This window comes from Larimichthys crocea, chromosome I (assembly GCF_000972845.2).
Source record: "Larimichthys crocea isolate SSNF chromosome I, L_crocea_2.0, whole genome shotgun sequence".
Taxonomy (NCBI): domain Eukaryota; kingdom Metazoa; phylum Chordata; class Actinopteri; family Sciaenidae; genus Larimichthys; species Larimichthys crocea.
Window position 1 is genome coordinate 42555737 of NC_040011.1, and position 23066 is coordinate 42578802.

Genomic DNA, 23066 nt, shown 5'->3' on the forward strand with positions numbered 1-23066 from the left:
TCTGATAACTAGTGGTGTGTGATACTGCATATTTTGGTATCGATCTGATCTGACCAAGTAAATACCGGCCAGTATGACACAGGAGCGGCGAGTCCGGCGACCTGGCTGTTTCTTTGCCAGAACCGCAGCATTGCAAACAAGAGCGGAACCTAAAGTAAAGAATCGATCTCACCAGGTTAGTATCAATCCGATACCGATACCGACTTGGTATCGATTCTATCGATATTTGGATAGATCCGCCCACCACTACCCGATAACTATTGTGCTTCAGCTCCTGACCAGCATTAAATTACTGCTAGCCGGTGAACAAATTGGAGCATTGAGCAGCTGAACAGCCAGAGTTGGCCAAAATTGAAAGAGAAAATTAAACTTGCGATCATCAAGCGGTGAGAAACACAACTCCAAATGAATCGTTTTGTGTTTGCTGGATGGTTTAACAGGTAACTGTTTGCTAACATACAATCTTTGTAAGGTGGTTAATGTCACAGTTTACAGGATTACAGCATGTTAGACTTCCACTAAGCAGCCCAAAAAAAAGGATTAATGTAGCTTTAAACCTCCATAACGTCTTAACTCTGTTAAGTAGAGCATGTTCTACATGTGCTGTACATGTGCCGGACATAAGTAGAGCATGTTCTACATGTGCTGTACATGTGCCGGACAAAGTGTATTACTCGCCCTTCTGATATCATTCTGTTTCATAATCAGAATCATACCCAATTATAGCTTTGATTAAAGCCAGCATGAATTCTGAAATTAAAACGACGCATGACGAACGCTGACCTCTTCCTGTTTTAGTGCTGTGAGGCGATATAGAGAAACTTCCGTCAAGCCTGATCAAGTGGGAGATCGTCTAAAAAGCTGTATTAAATCTGAGAGGCTAATGACCTCACAGAGATCTCACGTCTCATGTGTTTATGGTAATCAAGTTAATATGTTAAAATTAACATGCTAATGAAATAGCTATTTTAAAGAGTCACTCAAAGCTACTTTGGTAAAGTGGGAGCGGACAGAAACCCCCCGCTGTGACAAACTGTATCAGCTCTGAATCTTTCTGTGACGTTGGATTTAAAACAAGCCCCTCATGACTGGTCATTTAATTAACCTTGTCAAGCATATCTGCAGTAATCTCCAATCTAATTTAATCTGTTAATTTAAAACTGTTTCCTTAACGAGGCCAGGCCCCCAGCCAATCAAATGTCAGGTATAGAAGGATAAAGGACTTGGTTAATTAGAGCTGCCAGGAAATGACCAAATATGGACAAGGGGGTCCTTTTATTACTTTACCAAGAGAGTTATTAATTCTGTGGGAATCACCTCAGGTGGTGCGAGTGTATGTGTGTGTGTGTATGGAGATGAATGAATGCTAACAATAGAACTACATCAGATATGGAGGCATAGAAACAAAGAGAGGCAGGGAAATATATTTAGTTTATTCAGAATAATCAAATATGTCTCTTTCCAACTTTGTGGCAGCTTCATTTCCTGTTAGACAGGAAATTGAGCCTTAGCATTTCCAGAAGTGATTCTCCATCTCATATTTATCAAATGATATTCAGTCTCTCCACTGTCAAATTATATTAAAAATCTGCACAGGGCTCCCTGAAGGGCTCATATCACTGTAAACATGTTAAATCAATGAAATAGAAAAAAAAGCAGTTTCTTTTACTTAAACTTTGACTTTTACTTAAACTTTTATATTAATTTCCTTTTTTTGTTGCATCATTTGAATCAACGTGATTGTGTTTGTATTGGACAGCTGCCATATGTGACGGCGTGGCTGTGTGTGTGTGTGTGTGCATGCAGTAGTGTGTAAAAGCGAATTAAGAGGCTCAAATCTGACTGAGAACCTGTGAAAAGACACACAATGGAAAGGTAACCATCAGTGGTTTCCTTTCTAGTTGGTAAATTCAAAGCTTACTGGGGTTTATTCTGCACACTCATATAATCTGCTGATGATATTTCATAATCTTAGCTTTAGAGAAGAACTCTTTTCTAAAGCATGTTGGAAAGAAAAACCACCACCTGAGGTTTCTTGCTGAGAGGAAATGGGACCAGCAGAAGGTGTTTGGCACTTTTTTTTCTTTCCATACAAAAGGTGGTGGCTAAGCTTTATAAAAGATACAAAGCAGCAAAGTGTGGTCAGAGAATTGTACTTTTTTCAAAGTCTTTCCTCTTACAAATGATCGATAGTTACATGCATCAAAAACAGACTTTTCAGGAACACGAGTTTAGTGTTAATAAGTGGTAAATCACCACTATCTAAAATCATAGTAAACACAGACAAATCATATTGTTTGTCATTTTGTTTTGAATGTTTTTGTGGCACTTATGATGATTTACAATGAGAAGAAGCTGGAGTAAAGAGTTGATTAGCTTATCTTAGCATCAAGAGTGGAAATTGAAATTAAAATCATCTCATTCATTTATTTTACCTTATCAGGCTTGTAGGTACTGGAGCTGATCCCAGATGACATGGGGCGAGAAGTGGGGTATGAACAAATCACTAGATCATCACAGGGCTGAGACATGGAAACAAACAGACATTTATGGCTACATTCACACCTATGGGCAAAGTAGAGTCACCAATTAACCTGTAGAAGAAGTACCCAGAGAGATAAAACAGGAATCTTCTGTGAGTCATTTTTACATTTTTGTTTGTGTGTGGATCAAATAAATGAGAAAAAATATGTTAATTCATGAACTTTGTACAGAGCCAAGCTGGCTGTTCCTCCCTATATTCAGTCTGTATGGTAAGTGAAACTAATCAACACCATACACATATGCACAGAGACATGAGACTGAGCTACACACATACAGTTCATCTGTTTGCATGCACAAAAAGAATTGTTACCCATGTTCACTCGGAGGAATCACTCGATGCATTTTGAACAGAAGCTCACAATTTAGCAGCTAAACGAAAATGACCTGACAGCACTCGACACGTATGACTGACAAAGTGATTGATGCAGCACGAAAGCAGCACGGCATTGACGCTTGGCAACGAAGATAAAAAAACAACAACAAATTATTTCAAAAATTCAATGATTAGAATTGAAATCCTGGAAACTGTGGAAGGCACACAAAATGGGATTTTGGAAGCACGTCACTGCCGCATACGCAGCTCCCCGAAATATAACAAGCTTTCTAAACTAGAACTGAATAATTTGTTAGAGGCAGGATGTCTGTAAATAGACAAAATGAAAGGATGAGCAGCCTCCCAGGTTACAGCTGAGCTGCCCACTTACTGACACGTGTGTGTGTGTGTGTGGATATGTGTGTGCATGAGTGTGTTTGGCCTGAGAGTGTGAACGTGCACGTCTGTATCTGAGAACTTGGCTTCAGTGTGTGTGTGTGTGTGTGTGTGTGCGTGTGTAACACACCATCTGTGTTACCATGTGCAGCTGCGCTCCCTTGGAGCCCAAGACCCAAAACTCAGCTGTTACCTAGACAACCCCCATACACCCCATACCTGGTTCACACACATGCGTAAACTGATACAAACACACACACACACACACACACAGTGTTCAAACCACCTAAAGGTCTTATACTGTGAGTGCTTTTAAATGAGCAGATGGACAGAGACATATTAGATATGTGTGTGTGTGTGTGTGTGTGTGTGTGTGTAAGAGATGGAGGGGGAACAGGGAGGGAAAAGCAGATGGACAGGTTTCATTTCTGGATGACTTTCCTCTCTACTCGAGTGTGTGTGTGTGTGTGTGTGTGTGTGTGTGTGTGTTTGTGTGTGTGTGTGTGTGTGATGTGAAGATGATCTCAGTCTCCACTAAAATATACATTCGGTGGATCTACAGCTGTCAGTCATTTATTCAGGCACAGGATAAACATAGAACAGACTGTTAGGCAGAGCACAGATACGATACAGTGTGTGTATCATTTTTCTTCACAGATTTTGAACCAGTCTGAGACGTTTGCTTCGTTATTACCTGAGAGGATCACAGTGCTACATCTCGTATGGATGAAAAGGGCGTTGGCGTCTATAAGTTGTTGCGAGCAGACAGAGGATCTCATAATTATATCCTCTGTTTTACTGACACATATACATCATTGTGTTCAACATGTACATAATAATGTGCCATGTGAGCGAGTTCCTAACTTTACATGTATCCAGCTGACAGTACAACAGATATGTGAGCGGAGGAAGCCCATAAAACGTAGTATACAATAGGCAATGACTAATATAGACCAGGGTGGGTCAAAGCCAACTTGACCCACAGAACATCGAAAAGAACACATTTTCCTAAGTTGCCCTAAAACGGCACATTACCCAGACCACAAAAGCTTAAGAGTCGAAACACATCAACAGCAAATCAAACGCACCTTTTAAAGAGACCAAAGTGAACGAATCACGAAACAGCTAAAGCCGCACAAAACGTGACAAAGTCGGCACAGTTTCCAAACTGACTCGATTATTAAAAGTGTATTCCAATTCACCATTTGATTGTTTTCAAAGCAACATGTGGAGGAAACCCCAGAGAGAGAGAGATGAAGAAATGGTTACTCCAATATTGTTTTTGATTCATTCAGCGTAGTGGGAATAAAATGAGGTTGAGAAGACAACATCATTATTAAGTCACAAGTTTTTCAGCTGAAAGGTCAGAGATCCTCACACACACACACACAAAGTAGTTTGCAGTCTTACAAAGAGTAATAACACTAACATACATTTGTGCTGTTTCTCCTCCTGCACATGATGTGACTGGAAACCTTCTACTCGGTTACAAGAAACTAAAGTTCAGTTGTTTCTCATACTGACAAGTGAATCTTATAATTCCCATTCCCAATCCCATAATTGGAATGTGACCTTTATCTTTAGCAATGAAGGTGATCACAAGAACTCCTAGTACATAGTTTGTTACCCAACTCTCAGCAGAGAGAGTTAAAGGTTAACAGTGTGATGGATACCAAACAGCACAATCCATTGATTGTTTTATGAAGACAGTCACTAGTTTTATACTGCGATAAATGACCAAAGGTTTGCTGCTAGTATTTTCCGGGGTTTGTTTACGATGTGATGTGTGACAGAGTCAAAGTTCCCCACTGGTCTCTGGACAGTGACTAATTAGCCTAATACCAATGTTGGGTTACTGAATGGCCGATCTGCTACTGAACTCAGATCAGTGTGTGTTGCTGACCGCACTGCGAGCTACTGTACGCGGTTTAGGCTTATGAAGTGACTTCTATAATAATGTTGGGGAAGCTAAGCTTCTCTTATCCTCTTAATACCACCACCTGTGCTATTATGCATTGTTCCTGTCAAACAAACAAATAAGATAAATTGTTTGGCAGTCGTGTACTTTCTCACCACTTCCCAAATGTGTCAGGTGAGACTATAAAGGACTATTTAAATTGAGAATCACTGCTATGTGACAAAAGTTTTTTTTTTTAGCAAAATCTGATAATTGGTACCCTTAAATTAAAGCCTGAGTACACTCTGGCTGCAGAGGAGCTGTCTGGACTTATTAGCACCGCTTGTGTTTTTGCAGCCTCGTGCAGTTCTCGCAGAATGTTTGTAACTCCAGCGAACAGAAGTAAAGATTCGAGTGGAAAGGATCAGTGCTTTAGTTAAGTCCATGTCACTGGAGCATACTGCAGCCAGAATTAAACAATGTGCTTATGCAAGCCCTGACTGGCTGCAGTTGGCTGTCAAAAGTGGCTAGGTTCTTTGTTCTTTGCTGCAACAACAGATGGGAATGGGAAGAAAAAAAAAAGCAGCACACAGAAGGCGGACGGAGAGACAAGGCCGATCAACCAGTCAACTTTCTTTAAGTTTCTCTATGCATTCAAGCCTGTCAACCGGTCCATCCTGTAGTAGAAGTTCTTGGAAATGTTGGATTATCAACCCTCTGGTGTCATTTCATTTTCTATTGATCTGTATCTACAGTCCTACAAATGGATGAACTGGTAAATTAATATCTCCTGTCCGTGTGCGATGTTTTAACTACTCTGACTGGAATCGGTGTGTAATAATAATATTTCCATAGGAAGCTAATTAAAACCTATCCATCTCTATACTGGAACACGGCGGCTCCACCGCTCCCACGACAGTGGCTGGATTTCCAGGGAAAAAGGGGACAATTCAATTCAATAATCTTTATTTAACGTTAATCTCGGTGATAAGTAGGCCAAGGTTTAATGAAGGGGCTGAATCACAGATGACAGAAATATAAAAATATATCGCATATAATTCCAAGTCTATTAACTCAGGACCTTTCGTGTCATACGAACCTGTCAAGTCAACTGATGTAGGATCTCCCTTCTATGTGTGTGTGTGTGTGTGTGAAACCAGTTTTCAGTGATTCATTTCCCTCATTAAGGGTTGTCCTACTTCTCTCCTACAATCCTTCACCTGACTGCTATCTGCTCCTTTCTTATTTCTTTTAAGTACAGGGATTCTCTTTGGTTTGTTACTCCCAAAAAACAAGAATTTCCCATTACACCTTGATATTTTATAAGTTATTAGATGGTTTGTTTTTTTACAGGGCATCCCATCAAACTCATACTACAGGAAACAGAGGTGTATTTGTATTGCAACATGGGTAAAAGGCAAGAGAGGTAAGAGAGAGAAAGAGATCCAAAAGAAGAATGACTCGGGCAAGGAAGATGAAGAGGGAGAGACTGAGGGGGCGTAGGTAGAGGGGGAGTAATAAGGAAGGGGAAAAAATGTGATGAGGAGGAAAGGAGACACAGAGATACAGACGGAGAATCTCTTTCAGCGAAGTGAAAACCAAGCAGAGAACAGGGAAACACAAAGAGTGACAAGTGAAACCGACTAATGATGTGAAAAGTAGCTACAATAGTTGCAGAAGACAGAGTCCCTGTTTCTACGAATTTGCGATCTTGTCATCGCAAAAAGGTCAACGCGTCGTTGAATTTGTTTTTGCAGTGATTACTGTGCAGTGTGTTCATTTATTTACGTTCTGATGTTCATTTCACAAAATCCATTATGTAACAGCATTTCGGCAGAAAAATTAGTCGAGCTGTGATTTGAACAGCGCATAGAAAAATGGATGCGGCAACAACATTTGTGTGTCAGTTTCTGAGCTCGAGTGCGTTTTGATTTGAGAATTAAATAAGTGGCCATTGAAATGTGTTTTGTTGAAGATTCTAGAGGAAAGTGATTGACTGTGAGTGTTGCCTTCTACACTTCACCACAACCGATCAGAAAAATTAGACAAAAATGACCTGGGATTGAGTCATACAATCGTCAACAGCCAAGTGTATTTTGGCTGCAGTAATTTTAAAACTGTCAGATTCTGAAAGGAACTGACAGGTGTTTTTTTTAAAAAAAATGTTACACTTCATTATTGTCAGTCTTGACAGCAGCACATAGTGTCAACCAATATGACAATATAAAAATTGTTTTGGAAACAGTGGCTCATTTATGCATCCAGGAGACATAGAGCAGCATTCATCATCATTCATTAGGAGTCACTCACAGTCTCCACAAACTCCCGAGGGAAATATCTGCACTTTCAGCTGCTAAATACTTCATTATTTGTTTGTTTTTTTCCACCTTTATTTATTCGAGGTAGTTTCGCTGAGAGCAATGCTCTGTTTTTTCAGGAGTGCCCTGATCACATTCACGCCTGGAAGCTGTCCAGTACAACCACGCTCTGATCCGCCGGAGCAGTTGGGGTTGAGGGCTTTGCTCAAAGGAACCTCAGTGTTGGGAATAAGTGAGGGGGCAAGCAACTTTTTACACCTCCCACCCAAATTTACCCAATGACCTTCAACTCACAAGCTTGTTTCTTTCACTTTCAGGTTACCACCGCCGTAGGTTAGTTAGTCTGTCTGTTCCTTAGTGCCGGGCAGGTAGCGTACAGTCGGTTTATCCTCTGAAAACAGCTGGTGAGCCTGGAGATGAAACCAAGAACCAAAACAGTAAAATAACAAGCTTAAAGATGCTAAAACGCTCCATGAAGCTGAGGGACACAGCAGAGTCAGATGAAAACTCACTCTCACTTTGTCACTCTCTGCGACACCTGTCACATAAGTGGATTATCATAATTGAAATATTAATTATTAAAGGAAGACAGTGCTTTTTAGAAGATTTTAGTGATACTTTAACACCTGTAAATATTTATTAGTGATGTTTCTTCTAACCCTTTGTGACACTCGTATCTCCTACCTTTGTTTTTATGTTTCTGCTTATCTATTTGTGAGGAAGATGAACCTAAATAATCATTTTAATAAAACTGAAGTGGAGTTCAACAAGAAACATCACACTAGAAGCTTTACTTTAAATAGTATGTTTTATTTGATCTGTGGAAGATTGTTTCCTTTGGCTGGTGAGAAGAAATAAGTGTGGTGATATTTTCTTCTTTTTTTTTGCCGTGAGAACGTGGTCTGAAGCCAACATCAAGACTTAAAATGCCAGATTTTACAGACAGGAGGAAACAGATGTTGATGTTTGATAACCAGCAGTTTCTCTTGCTCGGATTGGCAACATTCAAAAAACTGAACCACAGTCTGGACTGATGTTCTTCTTTGTGAATGTCAGAGGAGCTACATTACATTGCACAGACAAATCTGTCAGGCTGAACTAAAATTTACAAAGACTGCAATCAGAGCAGTCATGTGTCTTGTGATACAGCAGACCGAGTTTTTCCAGGATGCTTCGCACCAAACGAGACAACGTCAAGGTGAGATGGCACTCAGCAGCAGTGCGAAACGATGATTGAAAGAGCTCCCATCAGTCATTAGCACAACGTCTTTCTTTGATACTAATGACAACAACATAGCACCAGTCCTTTTAAACACCCTGCTGCTTTAGCCACAAATAGAAATGATGACTAAACTCAGCTGTATGAGGCGGGTAGTCCTGATTAAGAGAGAGAGAGCGACACACACTCACACTAAACGCAGCCCACACACACACCCTCATACCACACAACTGCAAACCAAGTTGATGTTTAATCACCATAACATGCTGGGAACACAAACACACCCTCAGGGTGCTAATCAATTACTGTACACACCTACACACACACACACACACACACACACACACACACTCACACACACAATCAAGCTAAACTAATTTAACTCTAATCCAATTTTTTTTTACCCATTTCTGCATTGTGTGTGTGTGTGTGTGTGTGTGTGTGTTAGTACGGGATGCTGCCTGCCTCAGCACAAAGGTAAACTAACACACCATGAAAGCCCACAAACACACACACACACACACACACACACACACACACAAGATGTATGAAGTTACAAACCCCCTTCATCTCTTTGCTTGTTGGAAATGATCATTTTGAGAGACAGACAGACAAACGTCAAAGTCTTCTGTCTCCTCCCTTCGTTTCCCTCAATCAGAATAAGTGATGCAATGAAAACCAAACATAAAGCAATCATCTGACATTTCCATATGAAAACAGCAGCGTTTCACTGTGACCAGCTGATCAAACCTCATGTTTATTCAGTGTATAACCAAAGTTTTTACCTTTGCTGCTCATTTGGAAAATTTCAGGGACAAGAACTAAAAACTTGCACAGAAGCTCCTGCATGAAAGCATCAGCTCCAGTAAATGTCTGAACATGTAAATATCGGTGTTAACGTTCATTTCAAGCGCTCGTATGACAACAAACAAACACACATATATACATATTGTTAGCGTTTGGTGTTTAGTTCAACACTGTGATGATAGAGCCGTCATTATGATAATACTAAGGTCTATCATAATTATCTGCTAATTGACTGCCTAACGAGGTAGCACTCATTAGAATGCTCATTAATACTCCATCATCGCCATTGATGGCTGTAATCACAGAGTGGTGGTTTCAAGGTCTTACAGGAGGGTATGTGAGAGCAAGAGCAGATACGGTATGCGGTACCTGCGGTGTGTATGTGTTGCAAGTATTGATTCTTTCTTTCAGCCGAACCTGTTGCATTCAGCCTTTCCATTACAGGGTACATAAAGAGCCAGACACCTAATTTTTAGGGTGTCTGGCCAACATTCAGTGCAACGAGCCCTTGACAAAGTGAAGCAGACAGTAAGGGTGCGGAGGTCACGGTGGTGGATTGGCATCCACTTGACTTGCATAATTATTGTACACCTTTATATTGACAGTGATATCTCTCTCATCCTAACCATAGTATACTATGTGCAGATATTGTAGATATCTTGTCTGGTAATAGGGTTGAATTTATTTCCACTCCATGTTTCCTCTTGGTTCCCTTGCTGCAGTTGTAATTTTAAAAGGTAACACTGACTCACACTGTTACTGCCTCTGCACGGCTGAAATGCGTGGTGTGTTGCACTTCCATCAGTCGAGGTGCTTTAAGAGCAAGTTGAGAAAAAAAAAAACAACCCATCACTAACTGAGGTGGTGCGAAACTCTGAAAGCTACCAGTGTAACTGTAACTTATAGAGTTCCTTCTACATCTCTGTTAGGGTCACACAAATAACCCAAATCAAAATTTTCAATTTTTCAATGTTTACTATACAAACAGTTATATAATTTTGGTTTTGTTTGCCAAGCTGTGGAGATCTGAAAACCTGAGCAAACCAGCTTGACTAGAATTCACTTTAGGTCCGAGAGAGAAAAGTATGTTTTATGATGTTTTTGTGTCACCTTTTACACCTTGATACATTTATTTCTGCCTTATGGTTATTTAAGAGGGCTCATTTTAAAGGGGCTCCAATCAGGCGCCCTGCTGCACACCTACTATTCAGTAGCTCTCTGCACTGCTTCCTTGGAGGGTTAGTTTACCATATTGCTCCGGCTTTCTTCATTAAACTTTGCTGAGAATATTACAGTATGTATGGGCGCTTTCATTGTGTGTGTATTCCCCTCAGGCTGGACTCCAGCACCCGTTTCAGCTACGCTGGGAATCATTTAGCTCCTCTGTCAAGTATGTTGTTGTCTGTATTCTCACAGCGCTGCGTTTTATGTTGCAGGTATGCCTCTAAGTCTGGACTGCAAGGCTTTTTTTGGCTACAGCGGAGAAAACAGAGAGCCCATTATCTACTGGATGAAAGGAGAAAAGTTTGTCGAAGAACTCGCTGGACACATTAAAGAAAGTGAAGTCAGGTAAATACAGCAGCATCTAAACTGAATATTAATCCGCTTCTGGTCATATGTGTGTACCACTAAGCATTTTCAGGAGAAGGCTGTAGAAACTGAGCAAACATGAAACATGCATACTGTTTTTGTCAAGTTGTCTTTTCACCACTCCTACGAGACGCTGCAACAGTATCAATTATAGCCTGTCAAGTTTACAGGTTTGCATTGTTAATTAATTTCTGAAAAGACTCGACTCCAGCTGCACTCCTCACACTGTCACTATCTAATTTACTCTCTCGTGATTTATGTCTCATTGAGGGTTCTGTGACAGATTTCCTCTCAACTTTCCTCAAGAATTAGGAATACTAATAACAAAGTTAAATTGAATTCATTTTCTCCCCTATTGGGACCAATTACATCGAGCTCTATTGGGAAAAGCCTGATTGTCCGCGGGGCATCAAATATCATTAGAACAACCTGCCAGATCACCATGGAAACGATTGGAATATTCACAGCCTGACACTCGCACACCCGCTGGGTTTGATCACCTGTGAAATGTTATCAGTAACAGATAAATTAAATATTTTATCAATGATCGGTTAACCTGATTTACCTACTGGGCAAATTATCTGCAACTGCAATATATTTTGGTCACCACTGACAATTTAGTGGGAATAGTTTGGGGTTTCAGGTGCTACACAGTGTGTAGGAGGAAAAACCACGGGGAGTTCTGAATCAGGACTGGACTTCTTTTTTACAGTCTTCTAAGACTCAATTGTTGAGCAGAAAGACGTCAAAAAGTTTAAAATCTCTAGTGGACATCACAGGAAATCAACTAATACATCACTGGAAGCAAAGGCAGGTGTTCCAGGACAGTGTAGAGAGTACAGCAACAACCTTAAACAAATTGTAGCAAACCCTGTTTGGTGTTAGTTGTCGGCCCTGCGGGGCTTTGTGAGAGCTCCAGGGGAAAAGACGAGATCAGGAATACAGGATTAGAGCATATGAATCTCCAACTGTTAATATTAGCATGCTGCAGTGCTGCAGGGTTACTGAATTAAATATTTAATTCACACTCTGTTCTGTAGAGTGTACAGCACATCATCTACTGTACACGGTACACACTGAAGGAAAACTTTATCATGACTTAGGTTTTTGTTTTCATTGCTCTCTCCATTGATTGTATTGGTGGTCTGAGTTGATGACTTGCATTCAAACCAGGGGGCGGTCGGTAGCGTAGTGGGTCAAGCGGCCGCCCCGTGTGTGGAGGCTACAGTCATCGCTGCAGCTGGCCCGGTTCGAATCCCGCATCGGACGGCCATTTACTATGTGTCACTCCCCCTCTCTCTGCTTCCTGTCTATCTTCAGCTGTCCTATCATTAAAGGCATAAAAGGCCCCATAAAATATCTAGAAAACACTCAAACCAGGCTGCAGTTTACTCTATGAAGAGTATTATTACCTGAAACGTAACTCAGAGAAGCTGTGAGCGTGCACAACTATGAAAAGTACAGTAAGTCAAAGTGCAACCAAGAAGTCAGACTGTAAACTTAAAGTGAATGTTTACAGGGGTTGTGGTTTTACTGCTGGCCTCTGTGTTCTGGGATTAGGGTGAAGGTTAGTTAAAGTTAGGGTTAGTAAATCTGGCTAATTTGACGATTTGTTTTGTATCACAGCACAGAGCAGCTTGTTCAACGGCCCTGACGTTGTTGGTGCTCCTCTCACTTCATTCCTGGACTCGCCTGTCAGGTGTAATGTTTTAACGTGTTCTTGAAGTTGTGATGTAGGGTGACATAGTTTTAGGTGTAGAAACATCCACATATAGTTGAAGTTGGGATGGATTGATGGATTACTAGTTGTTGCTAACTTTACCATGAAGCCCTGCACATGCAAAACTGACACTGACGGTAAGAGCTCACCCCTTAGACAAGGTTTCCAATGTTTTAAAGTTTTACAGCACCACTAGACCTTTTTGTAATTGGATCTGAGTGCATGAGTTTCTTCACTAATTTGAAGAAACAAGGGTATGAGATACTAACCTCCTGGGCTCTGTAAATGAACACATTTTTAAGGATTAAATCAGTGTACCAGTAAATGAAATGTTTGAACAATGCTTAAATCATCACCATAAATTATCATAAACAGCTCCTCACCTCCTGTTAAGTACAACATGCAGCTTTATTACTTTTAAAGAGACATGCTGACTACTCGGCATGGCAGCCAGAAGTCTGTCTTTTCTTAAATCTTTCCCTTTTTGCTTCGTGCCAAAGGCAGTTCATTGGTTGCATGGATTAATACACTACGACTACACTGTGGGTTCGCTGCTTTTTCTTTTTTCATGTTACTGTCCAATCTGCCTGCTTCTGGTGCGGCACTCTGTGAAATAAATAGTGGTCCAAGATGGAACAGATACAAATGCAAGTCTGTTTACTCGTATTTCAACCATCAGTACTAACTCCCTCACCCTGACCCAGAAGTAGTAACAGCCCTCATCATTGGAAAACATTTTTTAAAGTAGAATCTGGACAAAATGTTCTCTCCAACCCAAAGGCTGTCATATTTTATTTCATCAACTCAGCCCACTAATAATAATGTTCATTCTTCCCTAAAGAGAAGTCCTTTTGCCTCGGCCTGCTCCCTCCACAGAGAGGTCAGAGGTCAGCTACAGAACAGCAGCTCTGGACCTGGGAGAGTTTCAGTGTCTTGCTCTAGGACACTTCAGCAGGAGGGCTGCTTGCTGACCTGCTGGGTCTTAAATCCAAGTCCTCCGTTTTAGAGCATGGTCTCTGTAACCACTGAGCCACTCAGCGGCCTCTGAAAACGTTCACTCGCGGGAGAATACCATCATAGATAAAGAGAGCGGGAGCGTGCACAAGTATGAGTGTTCAAACTTGAAATTAATCATGCCCCATGGGATTAAATTAACCTTTGCCTGATGAATTCTCCATCTTTCAGTGGCGTGCTCTGGACACGTCTGATCCAATCATACAGCACCTCCAAATTCAGCAAACACACTACAGCAGACGGACTCTTGCTGTGATGGACATTAATCTGTCCACGTTTAGCTCCCTCCACACATCCTGCTGCAGCACTGGTCCATGTCTGTTTGCACAAGATCCAATACTGTTTCCACGATAATGTAAATATCCGTAATTATCAATTCTTGTTACCCTGCAGTCGGTGACAGAGCTGTTGACACTCTCACATGGTTACTACTACACCACCTAGAGAGCAGCCAGCTGTGACTATGCGTGACGGACAGAAGGTTTCGGACTTTTTCTCCACACTTTAGCCTTTAAGTGCTCTCCTTCCGAAAATCTGCACCTGTCTTTTGAAAATATAATTACAATCTGTCAAGAATTCAAGCGCTTTTGGTCAAAATATGCCCAAACACACCCCTAACTTCTAAACATGAGGAGTATCGTTAGTTTTACTGCAGTCCTTGGCACAGCTTCAGTGCTGCACGGCCACTCAATATTTCTGCAAGTCAGCTATCATAGTTCACGGCTCGTTCATGTGCAATGAATTCGTAATTATAATATTTCCACTTGGGGCGGTGCTTCCTTCATTTACACTTGAAGGCAGCAGTGGCCCATATGTGTAGTGGTGTGGAGAAGCTGCTCTACCTGATTGAAATTCACATCACCTGTCCAATCCAACTGCTGTCAAAAACTACTACTACTACTACTCTCTCCACTTTTTTCGGTTTTAAAAAAATTGCCATGGAGGTTTTAGTTATGTAAGACTTGTTGCAGTGTGAGGTAAAGAAGTGGGAGAAAATACATTTTTTAAGATACGATTTCTGCATGAAAACATGCATTCATTCTGCCAAGTCAAGAGAAGAAGTGTGAAGTTAAGCTTATTGCAGTGATTTACGTGATTTGTTGATGTCCTCAGATCCAACAATGAAACAGTCCTGCAAACAGGTATCCCCTGTGTAACCATCTCTCATTCATCCGTGCCACAGAGCTCCATTGTTGGCGAATAAACTCTGAGAGACACACCAATGAGCCATATTGTTGCACTACGTGACATGTTTCTCTGTTACAATGGTCACACGCACTGTTGTTGATTCCATATAAACCATCCTGCTGATGGTAAATACTCAATAGATCCTCAGCTGAAAAATAGTACTTATTTGGGCCTACACTTGGGCTGAGAGCCATAGACAGTGTAGATTAAAGCTCTAAGACATGAACTCAAGTACTATTGATTTTGGTCTTTGTATAGAATTTGTTGACAGTAAGAAAGATATATATATATACCCACCCTTACCCTTTAAACGAATTGAAGGGTGTAGCCTTCTATAAAGAATACTAGTGTAGAAGTGGAGTCTGGATGTAGTCATCAGAGAAGGATGTTTTTTAAAAGGAGAAATGAAGAGTCCTTGTGCCAAGTTTGAGGATGTGAGGGGAATGAAAGGGACGAATAATGATCTTGTAAGATTTGTCAGATTTCAGTTCTTGTTTTTTGCACCCAAGATTTAGGGAGGCACTTGGTCAGGATGGAGTGAGTTGTCGTCATACTGGATTTAGTGGATATGTAGAGCTGGAAATCATTAAGTGAAAATAGAGAGGACCAAGTACTGAACCCTGGGGTACGCCTTGGGGACAGATGTGCAGTTAAATTGTTCTCTTTCAGTGATTTATGGCTTCAACCAGGAGAGGGCAGTACCACAGAGAAGTTGCAGAGAAGAAAGATGAAGTTAATACTTGCAAAAACATCAGTGAGGCTAAAGAGAATATGAGTACAGAGATGGGGAGAGTGTGAGGAGAGGTCTTTAATCACATTAGCACAACAGGGTGATCCAGTTTTATATAAAAAAAACAATCAAAGCCCAGCAAAAGAAATCATTATTCATTACTGGGTGGAAAGAGTGTGTTTAATAGCAGATGTCAAGACAGCATTAGAGTTATAGATTTCGAGAGAGATGGAGAGAGGAAGGAGGTCTGGGAGGGGTGGGAGGTGGGTTTAGAGATATTGGAGGGAAGGTGAGAAAACGGAAGAGAGGAGGTGATGTGTTTTTAATCGACGATTTTAGCAAGTCAGTGCTTTTAACAGTGACCTCTAATGCTCTGTCCTGGTAGACATCACTCACTCTGAAACCACTGACACAGACACAGAGGAGGAAAGCGAGAGAAAACATTTAGTCTGTTTGTTCAGGAAGCGTTGACATTTTTATCTCTTTAATAGTTCCTTCTGTAATCTTGACTATTACAGCGGAGGTTTCACCGTTTTAACTTACTCCTTTTGTTGCCAAAGCAGTAGAGAGAAGCATAAATATTGAGAATGTCAGTCCAATTCCCACAGTGGCCACCCGTGCTAAAAGTGTGTCTGTCAAAGCTCTTTGAATGCAACCACTTTGATGAAAGCCTCATGTGACGACGTGGTTCTTTTCCGTGAGGAATAATCGTCAGAACGACGATGAGTTGCCTCGTCCATGCTCGCCATGCTTGGACTGTACCAATTCCTGTTTGGTTCACCCCCCGTGTGTTGTCGAATCTGGCACTTTCTGGACGACTTTTGGTCATCAGAATTCGATCTCCTGTCTGGTCTGTTTTCGGACACTAATGCTGATTCTGCACGGGATATGCTCATTATTTCCAAAAATCCTGCTGTCTGCTGGTTTGGTTTGACCACTCACTCTGAATTCAAACCAAATCATCCCACGACACAGCTAACCCAAGCTCGGCTGAACTCAGCTGGTGGAGTGAAGGAATATTTCCACCGTACCTCACTTTTTTTCTTATTTGTTTAGTCATCCGATGCTCTTTTGCTATTTTCGTTTATGTATTCTATTTATTCTCTTAATTTTGATCACCTGTAAACCTCTCTCTTCAAAAAGACAGGAGATTTTCTTTTGCTTATCTTCACTGTGCACCTTTCCTGTGTAGGTTTCTCTACAAGCTGCTTTACTATTATATTAATACACTATTACACTTTAAAAATGGATTCTGTGGAGGGTTTTGACCTCAGCCACTTCATCATGGAAATTGAAAATATAATCCTTTTGCTATGTTTTTATTAGATAAGCCTTTCCTGATTAAAGTTATGTGGATTTTACACTTTTTTTAAGAGCTTACAGGTGTAACCTCACATGTTGCAACATGTAGCAATGCAGTAAATACAAACGATCATATTTGTTGTAGTTTGTTTTGGTACTCCATTGTGCCCTTGGTTTTTATATCTTAACCACTACCACACCCTGCTCCATGCCATGAAAAACTTCCCCACATTGTGATACAGTTTAATCATAAAATGAAATGTTATCTGCAGACACAAGGCATTGTGCATTTGACATGGGTGTCAAAGTCCACATGACTCTCCAAAAGCCCGTCCAGATTTGTCTTAGTTCATTTTCTCTGGTCCTGTCGCAGTTTAAGATCACTTCCTTCGGTTCAAGCTGTGATTAATCACGTAGGCTATTAGAAGCTGGCACTGACACTGGCTTTTAAAATAATCTCCCCCTCTGAACCACTGGATAGATTTAGTTAAAAGCAGGGTGAAGGGGGTAAATGAATATTGTCAACTGGTAACTGACTGTCCGCTAAACTCCTCCCTCCAGTCACAGCTTAGCAAGCATGACTATGCTGATCAATGATACTGCAAACAGCAGATCTGACAACATTTCCCCACATGTTGAAAGAGTCTGCTTGGTATAGAAAGAGTTTGGTCTCTTTTTTTATTGTCTGTCCAAAACTTGCATGTAGTCAATAGATTAAAGTAGGCAATGCATTGGCATATCATTATCTAACTACATTGTTATATGTCATAAAAAAAACTATTAAAAACTACAACATCCATTGTATTAGGGCCAGTATAATGCCAGTCCTGTGTGTTATTTACTACCATATGAGCTATACTGTATAGTTTAGTGTAATGTTCGCGCATTCACATTAAACCATGTACAATATACAGCCATCAAATGCATAATTAAGACTGTTTGCAGTTTTTGTAGTTACTTATGACTCAGTTAGAAACATTAAAAAGTCAGAGTTTTCATTCAATTTATGGACTTAATGTGATTTCTTTTTTTTGCAACACCTAATAAAATGTCAGCAGCACAGTACTGATCACTGCCTAAAAATGAGAAACCTGCATTTGTCTACCTGTCTGAAACCAAGGCGAGATTGTTACCAAAAATCTGTCTTTTAGAAACTACCTGTGCTGCTAGACAATAGAGTTTGTCAGGTTGTGTGCACCCTAGCTTAATGACGGAGGTCAACTGCTGAAATTAGCTCTCCTAACAGAGAATTAAACCCTCTTAGTGATAAAATTATGTCGAAAAAAAAAAGAAGTAAATGTCAGCCTGAAGGCGGAATGAACAATGTGGATTATAACCTGAGTGTTGAGTTTACCTACACTGCACAAGAAGCACACGACATTCAAGTTGACATTCACTAACTCTAACAACAACGAGGACAAAAAAAGAGTGTGTTGGCATAAGCCACATGAAATATTAATATGCCTCAAAACAATGAATATGAACAGAAACTTAGATCCGACCATATGTGTCTTACAGTTTATTGAATAAAATTGCAAAGTATGATATTAAATCCTGAATGAAAACAACAACAAAGTTAATTAGAAAACATTAGGTCTGAATGAATTTAACATTTTGCTTTTCGCTATCACACTCCACATTAAATGGGAGAAACTGCCCAACCTGTGATGCTACTACACCATCTGTGCTGACTGACTGCTCTGAATGTGCCATGTCAGCACAGCTGATCTCAGGCATCAGCGGTTATGGCTGAATCCGACCTCAAATCTGGCTTAAAGGTGCGCGTCATGACCTAAACATCAGTACAGTCTCCACCTCCTCTACCTCCTCTCTTCCTGCACCTCGCAGGCTTAGAGGAATATGACCTTACCATAAGGAGAGAGGCTTTTTTCCAGCTGTCGCCAATGTTTTCTGCACATGCCTCCTCTTTGCTCCCTCTGTCCTCCTGTTTCATCTGCTCCATACTCCACACTGCTCCACTCCTCGTTTCTCCTCTTATATTCTCTCTTTAATTTTGCAGCTTTAGGTGGAGCATTGTAGACATTAACCTCCAACTAAGATTTACACATTTCCCTTTCTCCCTGCTCTCTCATTCCCATTATTGCAGGCTATGTTTTTGCTGTCTGTGACTGTTGCCTTCTCTTTGTGTGTTTGTCACAGGATTTTACGGGAGCATTTAGGTGAGAAGGAGGTGCAGCTATCCTTAACGTTCGATGCTGTGGAGGAGGCAGACCTGGCCAACTACACCTGTTATGCGGAGAACCACATAGGGAAGGGCAGCGGGAGTGCTATACTGCAGAAGAAAGGTGGATTACTCTCTGTCTGTTCCTTATATTTTAGTCAGATAAAAATCAAATAATGAAATGTGGAGAAAAATGCCATCATGTCATAAATTGCTGCTTTTCCTGGAACAATAAATCTGGGTGAGTCACAGATTAAATGTAATAATCACAAACAGCTTGCAAGTAAATTACTCATTACAAAACCAGCAGCATGATCCAAATTTGTTATTTTGTCTGCACTAGAAAGCAACATTATCATCACCCAGAACTGTATTTATCGAGCACTTTGATAATAACGGCTTACAGACAGGACGGGGAATATTAAATGTGGCCTGGATTAGAGCCCTGTGGCATCCCGTAGCTGCTTTTTATTACAAAAAAGAATGAAGTAGTGTGTTTACTGTTTAAAGGATACTTTAGTGGCAACTAGCAGTGTAGTTGCTGATTGCATCTCTGTCACCTCACTCTCTCCTTCCTAGCGTGAAGGTGTGCAGTGACCACAAACTTCGCCAAATAATCCAAAAGGCTTCATCTAGAGCTAGTGTTTAGTTTCCATTCTGTGGAAACATGGTAGTTCAATGTGATGTCTCCCATGTAAGAGAACCCGTCTGTAGATATATAACACTCATTATGAGGTCACAAAACAAAACGATTCTTATTTCTAGGTGATCACACCAATGAAAACATAGTCCATCCATCCAGCAGGGGAGTGAAGAGGCTAGTCTGAAACCACATTTCAAGTCAAAGACCAGCCGGAAAGCTGAATTATTTATTTTATACATTATTGTTTTAATGAATGTTTGAAAGTATGGAAACTAACGCTCTCATGTCAAATGCACAAATGGAGCTAGACCCGAGAAGTAATGTCTTAGCTTAGCATAAAGACTGGAAACAGGTGGAAACAGCTAGCCTGGCTCTTTCCAACATTCAGTTTACCAACTGTGACTTCTTAAGTTCACTAGTTAGCATTTTGTAAACATTTAAAACATTAAATCACTCCACCTATAACTGCTAGTATCCAGAAAAGTGTTAGCCTAGCACTCATTTTTAGATGTATGTCTGTTAATCATTGAGCCTTGGTGACGTGGGTGTATTTTTTAACCTTAGACAAAGCGAGGCTATCTGTTACCCTGTGCTTCTATTTTATATTTCATGCTAAGCTAAGCTAATACACTTTAATAATACCCTTTTGGCTGTAGCTCAAAGGTATGAGAGTGGTATTAATCTTTTCATCCAACAGGCAAGAAGGCATTCCCCAGACTATTTCTCTAAGCAGGTTTAATATTCACTAAAGGATTTTTTACAGATAATTTACTGTCTCAGTAACAAGGAATCAAGCTCTGGATTTATAGCTGCCACAGTGTATTGTCCCAAAAGCAGTGCTTTATTTGTTTACCCTGACTCGCTAAATATAAAACCCTATCTGCTCTAGTTACCTGGGACATATTCCATTTCTCTTTATGATTCTGTTAACAAGAAATACCCCTACGGCTGAGCAACTGATGCTAGCTTTTATGGCTCAGTAAATATTTGTGGATGTGAACAGCTTCCAAGATAATTAAGGCTTTTAAATGTGTGCTGTCATCAAGAAATGTGTGCGATGTAAAAAGCTCCTCCAGAGCTTCATTTCAAACATTTGGGAAGCTGCTTCCAAACAGCTCAGAGAAAGAAAATAGACGCGGTACTATTTCCTATTTCCGTCTTACGGATTTTTACAGATGTGGACATTCTGTTTGATTGACAGGCGGTCTCTAGAAAGTGTGCTGCAAAGAGTGCTGAGCACCACAGATGGAGACAAAATACAAAAAAAAAACAGCTCTCATAGTTACAGCTTTAAATATTCAGCTGAAAAATGCATGAGGGCACGACTCCCTTTGTAAGACATCTGCAGCAGTCCTGCGGTATCTTGCTTTCCATCTTATGAGCAGAACGTGCGGGCCTGTTTGAGTCAGAGGCCACAACCCGGAGAAATGGAGAGAAACCTAGAGAGACGAAAAAAGAGAAACAGTGAATAGCCAAACAGCGATGGCGGAGGAGGAGATGAATCGTCTCCGTTACCTCGAATCTCTGTGGAAAAGCGAGCCGCGTGAATGCCCGCTATATGAAATAAATGTATGTAATGCAGAGGAGCAGGGACAGCGAGGGCCGGGACCAATGTGGCGAGAGATAAACAGGCACAGAAACGGCTGGAGACAGAACGAGGCAAGAAAATGGAGAACAAGGGAGAAATAATAGATGCAGGCCCGAGAGATAAAGACGGGGAAGGTGAGAGGGGTGTACGAGAAAATTGGGAGAGACAAAGTGAAGAGAGAAACAGAAAAGAAGAGACACGGGGAGAGAGGAGGAGGAGGAGGAGGAGGACTAAAAACAGGTCTTTCTCTCTGCGTCTGATTCGCGCTGAATGCCTTTGGGTGTCAAATCTATCTTACTATACTTAACTAGCACCCTGGGGACGCTCACACACAGGCACGAGCATGCACACACACACACATGGGATCACACACACACCTCCAGAGGGGGGTCAGGATGGGAAATGTAGGGTCGTCATTACTTCACACTGTAATTACCTGGATGAATAGAAGAAACTGTGTGTGTTTGTGTGTGTGTGTGTGTGTTTGTGTACAAAGCAATAGGAAGCATTGCTGCACAGCGAAATTCTGCATATGTGCGTGATCGGAGCTGACGCCCATAGACAGAAACACATACACTCCTCTCACGGGAGGCATTAGGTGTAATAGGGTTGTTTCAAAAGCGTGGTCGAGAGGGCACACACACACACACACACACACACACACACACAGCAGAGTACTCGAGTAGCTGGAACCTGAAGCAGGTATCGGTACATGTTGAGCCTGCTCCTCTTCAAGCATCCAGCGAATAGTGTGTGGGTTTTCTTTTGGATTATGGTGGAGGTTGGATCACTGTCTGTGTATGTAGGTGTTTTGTGTGTATCTATATGTTTGTGTGCATCTCTGAATGCCTTCCTCCTCCCATCTGTCTCTTTATCTCTTGTCTTTTTCCTGCTTTCCTTTAACCTCACATTCATTTAATTTTTTTTTCATTTCCGTAAGATAAAGTAACAGCAGTTGTTCCCAGAGCGTCTCCTCATCTACATCTCCTCCTCTGTGATCAGTATAGATTTAAAGGAGATGAGCCAAGAGATAATATAGCTTTAACCTGGAAAAAGAGTCTCTGGTTCGCTGTAACGCAACCACCTACGGCGCTCCTATTATTACTCATAACCTTTTGCTATTTTAGCAAATTTAATATCGTCATTATCATTCTCAACATACCGGTATAGTTTCAGAGAGCCAGTTCGGGGAGGATTCATTAGAACTAACCTTGTCCTTGCATGATTTTGAGTGGGAGGTGTGGGGATGTTTTCAAATCTATTTCAAAGGTAATGACATTCAGGGACATTAAGCCGACTCAATGCGGAAACCTCTGCCCCAACAGGCAGGACAATCAGGGCAGAGTCCGGGAGGACGACGAGCAACAACGACAACATGTGACAAAAATAACATGCGGGTTTTCGATATCTAATATTTATGAGCCTTCAAACTGGGTGAGGTAACTAGGTTACAGTGCACATGCATCTGCACCAATCAGTGTTTTTATATCAACAATAGTTTGAATGTCTATGTCAGGGGTCTCCAAACTGCGGCCCACCTAAACAATTGGAGCGGCCCACTTAACGATCCCAAACAATCTATTTTTCAAAATTGCATTTTCCTATTATAAAATAT

General features: G+C 41.0%; 1 protein-coding gene across 6 annotated transcripts in view; it reads left to right on the top strand.

Annotated features, from left to right (window-relative positions):
- Window positions 1-23066, top strand: part of il1rapl2 (interleukin 1 receptor accessory protein-like 2) — a 380785-nt gene that overhangs the window by 339432 nt on the left and 18287 nt on the right. For all 6 annotated transcript variants that reach the window (XM_027282199.1, XM_027282201.1, XM_027282205.1 and 3 more), the window contains exons 8-9: window positions 10931-11063; window positions 19199-19344. In XM_027282199.1, coding sequence (XP_027138000.1) covers window positions 10931-11063; window positions 19199-19344 — 279 coding nt within the window. The remainder of the gene's footprint in view (window positions 1-10930; window positions 11064-19198; window positions 19345-23066) is intronic.